Consider the following 12,047-nt stretch of genomic DNA (forward strand, 5'->3'; position numbering starts at 1 on the left):
TGCCCTCCTCAGCCCATTCTTCCATATGCATTCACTCAATGAGATCAGCAAGGATTTGTGTAATGTAAGTAGGACTAGCTTATGAGCTGATCACTTAGAGATAGATTTGTTTAATATTATCAAACTTGCAAGGGCACATACACCCAGCAACACCAATAAGAGATTGCAGATTTGGAGACAGTCCCATGAGGTAAAAGAACTTATAAAACATTTAAATTCTTTCCCACCATTTAGATTATTCTCATTTCATTTGACTCACCCTTATTCATACCCCAACACATCTTGTCACAGTAGCTTGAGTAACTCTGCTTCTGCCTTTTGATATAATTAAGTACATTTACTTGTAATTAAGGCTGAATGTGTTATTATTTTCTCTGCTGGTGACTAACTTCTTTCCTTAAACAGAGATGTGATGACTGTTAAACTGTTCTGCCATTAGGTTGAGTTTTGATGAAGGGAGATCTTGGAGCAAATACAGTTTCACATCCATTCCACTTTTCGTGGATGGTGTCCTGGGGGAGCCTGGAGAAGAGACACTAATCATGACGTAAGTGGTATGATATAATCCCATCTCACTATGACACAGCAAACCTAGAGAGGTGTTTTGCCTCTAAGCCTGTTGAATCTACTACTGTTAGTTTGTAGGTTGTTGGCAATGTTAGTACATCATTCTTCAACAGCTTTCAGCAAAGGCAAAAAGGAATGGGAACCATTTTTGAAGACTCAGGCTGAGGGATGGTAGGGAAAGGCTGTAATCTATTCTTTCTGTATTCAACAAGTTTAGGTAAGTTAACAGGAACTGTCTTAACAGAAAATAAATATATATTTATACATATTTTAAATATATATTTAAAAATGTAATAATGTAATGCAAACTGGATATTTAGAAAATTCTAGACCCTTAAAACCATGATGTTTCATTTTTCGCTGACTCTTGGCCTTACATAATTGTGAGGCATGTTAAGGAAACCATGGTTTTGCAAAATTGAATTCAAAATTCATTCTTGTCTGGAAATCATGGTCATTAGTCCATTAAATATTTGATTAATGAGTTAACTGGATATGAGTTTCAGAACTTGGCCTTTGATTTCAAAATATGAAAGTATGATATTCCCTGTTCTTAGAAAATTGGTCATGAAAAACCTGGAAAGGTGCATCTAATTCCAAAGTAGTTGAACCATGAACTGGTAAACAGCTGACTTAAACAAGGGAGAGTTCATGAACCCCAGACTGATATTTGAGAGGCCAGCATGGGACTGATCCAGACCCCCTGAATGTGGGTGTCAGTGAGGAGGCCTCAGCATTCTTTGGGGCCTTGAACAATAATAGATCAGCATTTATCCCTGGCATCCAGATGGACTTTGAGGGCCCATTCCACGTGGAGGGATGCTGTCTCAGCCTGGACACATGCAGGAGGGCCTAGACCCTGCCCTGGATGACATGACAGACTTTGGAGATCCCCCATGAAGGCCTCACTCTCCTTGGAGAGTGGAGTGGGGATTAGGTGGGGGAGTTGGGGAAAGGCTGGAGGGGTGGAGGGGACTCGGGAGGAGAGAAGGGAGAGGGAGCTGGGATTGACATGTGAAGCAAGCTTGTTTCTAATTTAAATTAAAAAATAAATGTCAAACTCAAAGTGAAAAATTGACATTTATTTAAGCCTCCTAACTTTAACAATGAGAAAAGACGAGAAAAAATTATTATGCCCAGTATCTATGCTTTCTCTTCAGCACATGGCAAAGACTGCTAGAGTAGAAGTTTACTCAGTAGTTCACTCTTATTTCATGGTTATGTTTTCAAAATATTGCTTTGTACACAGAAAAGGTTATCTGAAATGCTACTTTGTAGCCTTTATACTATGTCTAGTGACTAAATTCTATACTAACTGAATCTGCATGAGAGCAGGATTTAAAAGGTAAGAAAAATTGTAATTACTTGGTCCTCCTGTCCACTTTTTGTAGATCCTGATGAGAAGGTAAAAGAATATGGAAGCCATGGGACCAGATATATTAACAAAACAATCTAGAAATTTATGTTGGACCACCTAGAATATAATAATTGTGGTTGTTTCTTCAGTCGTTTTCTAAACCATTCTTGTGGCTTTGAATCAAGTATTTTGGGATCTAATCTTCCCAGTTAATATGGACAATACTGTTATATCTGAATTGAGAAAAATCTTTGAGACTCAATTTATCCATCTGCACAGTGCAGTCACTGATAGCATCCTCTTCATAAATGAGTCCCACAGTTAGGAGTTGTGACTCATCTAATGTGACTAGCCACACTCCTTCTTCACAGCAGACAATTTAATATAAGCTGTTATTATACTCTTGTTGTCTTTATGACTGTGACTCTTACCTATCACTGTAAACCCTGTAGAGTATTTGGACACTTCAGCCACCGCTCCGAATGGCAGCTGGTCAAGGTGGATTACAAGTCCATTTTTGATAGACGCTGTGCTGAAGAAGACTACAAACCCTGGCAATTACACAGCCAGGTAAGAGTTGGAGAGATGAGCATGAACCCTGGGAAGGAAGCAGGGGAGGGGCGAAAGAAACAAACTATTCTTTATGGCTTAAGAATTCCGAGTTCTCAAGTTCACAATGTCCATTTTATTCTTTCATGTGTTATGTCTTACAGAATGATCTAACTAGGCATTTATATCCTATTGTGAAGTTGTTTCCGTTTTTATGCTAAGATATAATGATATAAAAGTTCAAATGTGTTTAGATTTATACCTCAAAATGAAATACTAACTCAGTACTGAGATGCAAATGTAATTTGTCTGAACATGGCATAGGGCTGTATGACAGACACAGTGAGGGACAGTTCTTCTGTTCAATGAGCAATGTAGGACAGAGAGATAAGACATAAAATAGTCAGCCAATGCTGGATGAGTGATGCCAGAAAAGTCCTTCCACATGGTATAAGACCGTAAAGTTGCTAATAGAAAACTGACCTACATCATAACTCCCAGTTATTCATCTCATATCAAAATCCTTGGATCACAGCTTCTCTTTTTAATTTCCCAAGATAGAAGTCAATCTTCACAGGCTAGTCAAAGGATATGGCAGACACAACCACTAAGAAGCCATGCCCACATTCAGGAAGAGGAATGTCTTATACAACATGGTCTGGCTGAGTAGCACGTTTACTCACAGTGGGAAATGTGGGGACAACAGACCTTGGCCAGAGACCCACTTCCCCATCAGCCTGGGACCAGGCAGCCTTAAGACAAAAACATGTTTATATAGAACAATACAATGCCCAGGGCAATAAGTTCCTGAAAAGGGCTTGCCCACGGGAACACCCTGACCTCGACCTTTTCCAAAGACTAACCGCCTCTTCTGAGCCACACAAGTCAGTCTCTGGTGTCAGACCAGAACCAGCCAGGGGTAAGAGAGGGAGCAGACACTTTTCTGGAGGGAAGCCTTTCTTGGGAAGTCTTCTTGAGCCTTTTTGGGGCCTGCTTAAAGTTTTCTTTACATCGTTGACTGGTCTCTGTGTCATCAAACCCGACACCCACCGCACATTCCAGGATACAGGCTGCGAAGTGGGTGCAGCAGGGAAACAGAGCCAGATAAAGACAGTGTCCTCTGCAAGGACGGGGCAGAATAGATTTAAAGAATTCTGCTCTGCTGATGGAAGCAGAAGCAGACACCCACAGCTAAACACTGAACTTGGAATCCAGTTGCAGACAGGGAGGAGTGATGGACAAAGGGGTCAAGACCAGGTTGGAAAATCCCAGAGAAACAGCTGACCTGAACAAGGGGAAGCTCATGGATCTGAGACTGATAGCTGGGAAACCAGCATAGCACCAACCCAGAACTTCTAATTGTGGGTGTTAATTAGGAGGCTTGGGCAATCTATGGGCCCTCTGGCAGTGGATCAGTATTTATCCCTTCTATACAAATGGATTTTGGGAGCCTATTCTACATAGAGGTATACTCTCTCAGCCTGGACACATGGGGGAGGGTCTAGGCCCTGCTCCAAGTAATATGACAGACTTTGAAGATCTCCCATGGAAGACCTTACCCTCCCTGGGAAGCAGAAAGGGAATGGGATAGGGGAATGATGGGGGACAGGGGAGGAGGGGAGGCAGAGGGAGCTGGGATTAACATGTAAAACAGGCTTGTTTATAATTTAAATAAAAAATATGAGAAACAAAAGTATGCCCTGATTTTTCAGATACACAAAGGTGCTGTATTTGACAGTGAGTGCAGCATTAGTAAGGAACACCCACTCTCATTCCCAGGCAAACCAAGAGCATTGTCACTCACATCGCTGCTCTTTTTCTCCTTGGGATGCATCCACATTTTGATACTTTATTTATTGGAAAAAGACTGAGCTTGGCTTTCTTGCTTCTCTGGTAAATGATCATAAAATCAGTACTATAAAGTAATGCAGAAAAAATAACAAATTGAGATAAAATGGATGTTTATGTTTCTTAGCAATGTTCTTTCATGTACTTATGAATGACCAACTATGGAAATCTTTTGTTATAGTAAAGCTGAATTAATCATTACAGGTTAGCAGTCAATTTATTAGTTCCAGCCAACCTTACATTCCTCTGTGACCTTCCTTGCACTAAGCCTAATAGTTTGCCAAATAAAGGTTTACTGAATACATAAGGAGTCAAGGCTATCATTAGAAAAATCTGCATTGCTATGTCTGCCTTTGTGCTCATACTTCATAATCAGCATCAAAAGGAAAATACCAATAGCACAAATTGGGCTGCCAAACATCCTGCTTATAATTAATGTTTGGATGCATGTGTAGACAGTATCTCACATAAATCACTCATTTTTTGATGACTATATGTATATATATGTATATATATATAAGCTACTGTAGGTACATAACATAATAAGAATGATGAATAATGTTAGTTCTCCAATAGGAGAACTCTAAGCATGTGCTTGGTTTTGTGTAATATTTGTCTCCTTACAGGGTGAAGCATGCATCATGGGAGCCAAAAGGATATATAAGAAACGAAAATCTGAGCGGAAGTGTATGCAAGGAAAATATGCAGGAGCGATGGAATCTGAGCCTTGTGTTTGTACAGAGGCAGATTTTGACTGGTGAGCTTCCATAGCTGTTTCCCAAATCTATATGACATCCCTGAAGCCCTCGATAAAACCTTAGATTTGAGAAAGTGATTCCATACTTAGGGCTAAGTGGCAGACCTCATGGTTTTATAAAATTCTTCTCTTGGAGATATCATGGTTTTTATTAGCTGTGTGACTGTGTCTTTCAAAACACCAACAGTTTCTTTTTTAGATTTTAAGTGGCCTTGCAAGATGATGGGCAATTATCTTTATAATGATGATGTATTCTCAGAAAAAAAAGAAGTCAGATCTATCTTGGGCTGCTTTAGATAGGCAGATACCAACATGGGAAATAGTAATTGGAATTCTCAGGGAGCAAATACATTTATGTGCTACATGAAATCTTCCTAGAATCTAGCACCCTTGATAGGCATAATAACCTCAAAAGACATAAATTCTCTGTCCCTGAAAGTTTTCAATTTGTGTTGGTCAACTAAGCACAGCTTATGAGAGATTAAGAGAGTGACATTTATAAACTCAGTGCAAGAGTGAACTCAATTTGACCCTGTGATCTGAGTGGTTATGGAGGTAAATTTAAACTGGAGAAGCATAGGGACATTGGGAGGCATCAACTAAAGAGAGCAGCAGAGTTCTTCCAAGACATAAGCTAAGCAGAAATCTATATTGTAGAGCCAACCATGCTTTTGACTCATTCTGGGTCAGTGTTTAATGTTCAGGCAAAATTGAAAAATTATTGATGAAGACTAATAATCAATCCCATTTTCTGTTGCTCTTACCCTCTTATATTTTTTCTTATCTATCTCATAATATATACTAGAGGAAGCCATTAATATATATTTACAGAAATGGTAAAAACTCAAAACTTGGACCATATATACATTATTCATTATTATTATTATGTTGTGTATCTACAGCTCATGTATATATATATATAATATATATAGTCATCAAAATATGAATGATTTATGTGAGATTCTGTCTACACATGCATCTCACATCACAGAAAAGTTAGTCTTCCCTAATGACAGAGCAATGGAGATGTTCTCTGAATTAGTGGTGCTGAGGAAGTCTGCCAGTTGTCCCAATAATCCTTCATTTCTGTCTCTTGTTGATGAACAAGAAAAACCAAGAACCATCACTGTAACTCTTTGCACTTAACTCAAGGGTATCAGAACTTCACCAACAGTGGAACACACAGTAGTTTTAGAGGGGCTTCCCCAACCTGGACTTCTGTCAATGTTACATACCTGCAACAACAAAAGTACTTTATCCCTCTCCTTCCCCTGGGACTGACACTCAGAAAGACACAGAAACACCTACACAGAGATTTTTAAGTCATCCATCACATCCACCTTTCTGGAGTCTGAAAAATTCTTGATCGTCTATCATATTGATAGTTTGCAAAGGAAATCAGCATGATATATTACTGGAAATCTGTGGTTCTGTAAATTAGCCATTCTTCAGAAAAAATAAAAATTTCCTCTAATAGAAGACCTAGGCAAGTCAGTGGTCATACACGCCTTTAATTCCAGCACTTGAGAGGCAGAGGCAGGTGGATCTCTATGATTTTGAGGCCAGTCTGGTCTACGGAGTGAGTTCCAGTACAGCCAAGGCTGTTGAAATCCTGACTCAAAACCAACAACAAACAAGTGGGGTAAGATATGCCAAATATTCTGTTTTTTTTCATAAAAACATTTTCTTACTTTGAATTTTTTGTGAGATTTCAACACCAATATTTTGGTTTTGTTCAAAGTAAAAGCAGCACAAGACAAGGAAATTAGCTAAGTTTCTCTCCTTGACAAACCTCCATGTCTGTCTTGTTCACATCCTTGAATTTGATGGTGGCTGGAGTCTGTTACTAATCCCACAGACGGAAGAGTGTTCTTTGGAGTAGAAAATGAGTCTTAAGTAGTACTATTGTAAGGTGTTCTGCTCAGATGGAATTTTTTGTGATGGCATGGTATTTGAAAATATCTTAGAAGGCCCACCACACCCTTGTTGGGCTTCTGTTAATAGCTGAATATTCCATAATCTTATCTGACAGCAGTATAATGAAATATACTGTCATTGGATGCTCCTTCAGCTTCTGTAAGGTATTTTCCTGGAGTGCACGCTGGGTGCTCTGGAAGGGGCTCTTCTGTAGTTGTCCTATTCACGCTGCGTTGAACCAGGCCCTAATCCAGAGGGTATGCACAGAATTCTCAGTTCCAGCTGCCTGATGACAGGCCCCTGAGGCTGAGCCCATTTCTCCCTCCACGCACACCGTGTGCCAGTGTCTCACCACTATTACAACGATGGGCCAATTCAGACTAATGCTTGCCCATTGCTGCCTGTGATTTGTCTGTGCATGTGGAGGTACAATTTGTTGTCCTTTTCTGTGCCCAGTTTCATCTTCCAGAAGCCAAGAATACCAGAGGCCCCTGGAAGCAAGAATGCATAGAGACTGAGAGAAAATTCTTTTGAGGCTTTTCAATGCAGAGGCAAGATTTAAGACAGTTAGTACCAACTGGCACTGTTAACTGCTGAGTATAAACGTTTTCCTTGGGGAAGTGCTTGAGATACTCCTGAAGGGCATTTTCTTTTTGGCTGTAACTCTGAAGCATATGGCTTCTACACAGAGAAACCTGGCTCTGTTCTACGTGTTACAACCAGATGTTTTGGAAGAACATCCCAAAGACATCACTGGTAATGAGGACTGAGCCACATGTGGCTGTGTTAACCTCTGCAATGATGTTTTCACTAAGACTCAAGCTTCCGACACTGCCAGTTTCCTAATTTCTGTTTCTAATTACATAAGAACTAATCCACTCCTATATCTTGAACGCACTTAAGTGGGAATATTGGTTCTATGAGACTTTTTCATGGGTAATAGATAGAAAAAAATTTAATGTTTAGAGGGCATTGGTTTAGGAAATGCTCATTTTATTGACAGATTAGGAGTTGGTTGCATACTAAAATGAAATAGTTCTGAGTAAGTTTGCATCTGGCTAAAAGCTTTGTCTTGGGTGTTTCCCTAACAGTGACTATGGCTATGAGAGACATAGTAATGGACAATGCCTGCCAGCTTTTTGGTTCAACCCATCCTCACTGTCAAAAGACTGCAGCTTGGGACAGAGCTACCTCAACAGCACTGGGTGAGTTTCTGTGGTAGTGGCCTTCAGGGACTAACCTCTTCTGCTAATGAGCACATGTTACATGACACAGTTCCTTCTGACCAAAGACCAGACTTGTTTTCCCATAACACAATGCATTTTTTGATAGAATGTTGTTTCTTGTCACTATATTGCTGCCATTAAACATTTAACATGCATGTATCTTTGTGTTTGTGTGACTTGTACATGTGTTTGTGCAGGTAGTGGGGACACATGCATTTGGAGGCCAGGGGTTGAACTCATTTGTCTTCCTCAATTGCTTCTCACTGAAATTTTTTGAGACAGGATTTCTCATGGAATATAGAACTCACCTATCTGTTCACACTAATTTGTGGTGATATTTTTCTAGCACAAATAAAGCCTATCTGGAGTCAGAGAAGAAGCAAACCACAGCACACCTTACCTCTTTAGCATCTCAGCAGAGAAGAGATTGATTTCCTGTTTCTCCCTGCTTATATCCTGTTTCTGCTCAGCTACCTCACTTTCTTTCTGTCTGTACAGACCTCCAGACCTCTATGGTTAGCTAGTGACAAGCTCCATTCTTTGACCATCAGACAAGCTTTATTTGTACAATGAGCTTCAGGGATTTGTCTACCCCCATGCTACTAGTGTTGTGGTTACAAATACGTGCACCATGCCTAACTTTTCACATATGTGCTGAGAATTTGAACTCTGATACTTCCTCATGCTTGTGTACCATGTTCTCTCTCTAGCCTAGATATTTGAGCCTTTTGGTTCACATATTTAATTTCAAAAAAATAATATAGATTTGTTTTCTATATTTAAAAATCCAATTTAGTTCATTACCTTAATATTGGCCCTATTTCCCTTATACAACTGTGATCTGTGTGTTATGTACATTTCCAAACACTTCTTTGCATTTTTACAGCAATTGATTGCTTCAAGAAAAATATATAAAATTGACTTGGAAAGTTGTCATCATATGATTTACTATTAACTATATTATCCTTTAATTTTCCTTTTTCATTCAAAACTATATCTTAAGCATCTTTCCAAGTTTGAAAGGATGGGGATCTTTCATCCATTTTTTATTTCACCTCACCAAATACTAGTGGATTATTTAATTATCTTTTTTCTATGGACATTTAAGCTATTTTGTTTTTGTTGTTGTTGTTGTTTTTTTTCCCTGCCATTATAAACAAAGTTACAATTAAGTCTCTACAACATCCCTTGTTATTAAAACAATTCAAGATAATTAGGGTTTCTTTTGTTAATTGGAAGTATTTCTTCTAGCTTGCAGAGCAAATTCCTGCAGCCAACTGGTTCCTTCTTAGGCCCACATATCAGGCACTGTTAATGTTTCTCTCACAAAGATGAAAAAGATAGGTACCGCTCAGATGCTGACCAGGAAGCTCACCGACTAGAGATTCATAGTAATCAAGAGCCATCCTCTTGAAAAGCCAATGCCAGTGGACTCTGCAAAGGTCAACTACAATGGAAGGGAATTACAACTTTTTTCAAGTTGAGCAGTTGAGAAATGTCAATTCAGATTAAATGAACACTAAGACTGACCCTGGTGCCAAGATCCACATGAGGTATTTTCTGGAGGATAATGTCACACTGTAGTTTAGAAGCATTTTAGAATGATGTAACCAAGTTGACACTACTCTCTCCAAGGCCACCTTTAACCCCTGTCCTCATGCCTAGTCCAGTGTGCAGCCTGTGCTAGCAGGATGACATCTAGAAGACTCAAGACCATAGGATTGTCCTGCCAGAGCATGCTGGCCTACCTGTTGCTCCCTACATAATCCACTTCCTACTTAACCCTTTGTCTGATTGCAGAGCACAGAGTGCAGACATACAGTCAGAATGTGAGCTGAGTGAGGTCTTCTAGGTAAATCACAGCTAAGGCTAACGAGCACCCCACCCCTGAGAGCACATTCAGAAGGGTGAAGTGAAGTCTGCGCTCCATATTTATTGATGTTTAAATGGTTTTCTGTATAGATGGTTACTCTGATTTTAGTATAAGCCCATTACTCTGTGTATCCAGCAGTTTTCCTGGCCTCACCCACTTCACCAGGATAGTTAATTTCAGCATGGAACATTATTATGCCCAATAAAAGTATTATTTTCAAGAGAAACCAACATTTTGATTTATCAACTTTTGACTGTGTAGAGGTCAATGGCTTTACTTTCTTTTCGTCAGCTGATAGCCAGCATTTAGAAGAGATAGTTGTAATAACAAGTAAACGAATGAAAACTGCATCCAGGTGTCCTCTATCTTTGTGGTTTGGTCCAGTGCTGTCATCCACATTTGGAACAGTCCATCAGCGACTCTGCTGTGTCTCCCACTGCTGACCCCTCTGTCTTTCTTCTTTTGCCTGTAAAACTTTTACACTTTGTCACAGCCAGAATTCAAGTGAAGAGGCTGAGTTGAGTTTTCTGCCTGAGATGTGCTGAGAATTAAATATGACAGAAGAAGTCTTAGTTCAAAAGAGGGCTCTCTTGCTATTTGTCGTTAATCTTTATCACATGGATTTGTGTGTGTGTGTGTGCGTGTCATGGTTTCTTAACCTGTGGGAATTCCCTATTTACATTAGCTCCCCTATTTACACGTGATTAAATATGGTACTGTAGAGAGAATATGTAGCCCACGAGGTGGTCATTACTTTGCAAAATGCACATTACAGCTCTAGCTGTCAGTTAATTATTTCTCTAGAGTGGGGGATTAAAAGAGGAAGAAAAAACCCTTTTATTCATTGTGAGTGCTTAGTCTTGACATGGATGATCCTTAATGGCCACTGCAATGTTTGTATCAGAGATTAATCTACATTGCAGTTTCTCATCAGTTAACCAGAAACAGGGATCTCTAAAAGCCAATGAAGTCATGTGATTAGGAAGTGAGTGCCACACACTGTCATAAAGTCTCCTGATTAGGACATGAAATATCAGTCACAGTAAACCAGACACTGCAGCTATTCCTCTGCGCCACCCAGACCAGATAACTAGCTTGCTTGATTGTTAAAACAGATTCTTTGTCTCAAATAAAATGGAAACCACATCCATTGGTTTATTTTATGGCATGTAAATAATCAGATACCCCTAAAGCCACCTCTGCCCACGGTAGTGGTTTCCTGCCTTGCCAGTAAACGTGAAACCACGCCCAAAAGGTGTGGCCACCACCACAAGTTCACTAGCGGGACAAGAAGCCACTCCAGCCCCTCTTTTTTTTTTTTTTTTTTTTTTTTTTGTTTCCAGCAAAATTTCTATGTATCGCAAGTTGTAACTGCACAAGATTATTTGGTAATATGTGGTGTTTACATTTTTTGGAACCAGGGAGCATACTGAAAATTTAAGTTGCTAAATTAACTACGACATTGCTTATTTCATGTTACAGTGGAAATGGAATCAGTTTACTCCAAGAAAACTAGGCAGCTTTCTTCAGGGACAGATTTCTTCTTGTTATTAAGTTGGGGATGTTTCTAGCTGTGATCAAAAGAATGTGTACAGAAATCTCTATCTGTGGAGTTTCTTTATAGGAGTCATTAATACCTCATGGAGTAATATTCAAATACTGTTGTTCATGGTTAGTTGCTTAATATATAATAAGGATGTTTACTCGAGAGTCTAGCTTAAAAAATGTGAGTGAAGTATCTACATAAAAATATTCAGAGGGCCCATAAATAAAATGTCAAATATACATTTAAGTAAAAGAATAACTACCATATCATTACCATATACTGAGATATTTTAAAATTATGTTTATAAATTTAATCCTCTCTCCACTATCCATAGACACAGACCTTGAGTAATCTGCTATTCTCATGCAATTTCTATTTCTGCTATTCCCATGTAATTTCTATTTCTA

The 12,047-nt window shown here is 39.2% G+C and overlaps 1 protein-coding gene across 7 annotated transcripts in view; it reads left to right on the forward strand.

Annotated features, from left to right (window-relative positions):
- The window catches only part of Sorcs1 (sortilin related VPS10 domain containing receptor 1), a 520,023-nt gene that overhangs the window by 429,562 nt on the left and 78,414 nt on the right, over positions 1 to 12,047 (forward strand). For all 7 annotated transcript variants that reach the window (XM_040743123.1, XM_005063476.4, XM_005063473.4 and 4 more), the window contains exons 14-17: positions 440 to 547; positions 2,377 to 2,494; positions 4,948 to 5,078; positions 8,087 to 8,200. In XM_040743123.1, coding sequence (XP_040599057.1) covers positions 440 to 547; positions 2,377 to 2,494; positions 4,948 to 5,078; positions 8,087 to 8,200 — 471 coding nt within the window. The remainder of the gene's footprint in view (positions 1 to 439; positions 548 to 2,376; positions 2,495 to 4,947; positions 5,079 to 8,086; positions 8,201 to 12,047) is intronic.

This window comes from Mesocricetus auratus, unplaced genomic scaffold (assembly GCF_017639785.1).
Source record: "Mesocricetus auratus isolate SY011 unplaced genomic scaffold, BCM_Maur_2.0 Super-Scaffold_4256, whole genome shotgun sequence".
In the NCBI taxonomy this organism is placed as follows: domain Eukaryota; kingdom Metazoa; phylum Chordata; class Mammalia; order Rodentia; family Cricetidae; genus Mesocricetus; species Mesocricetus auratus.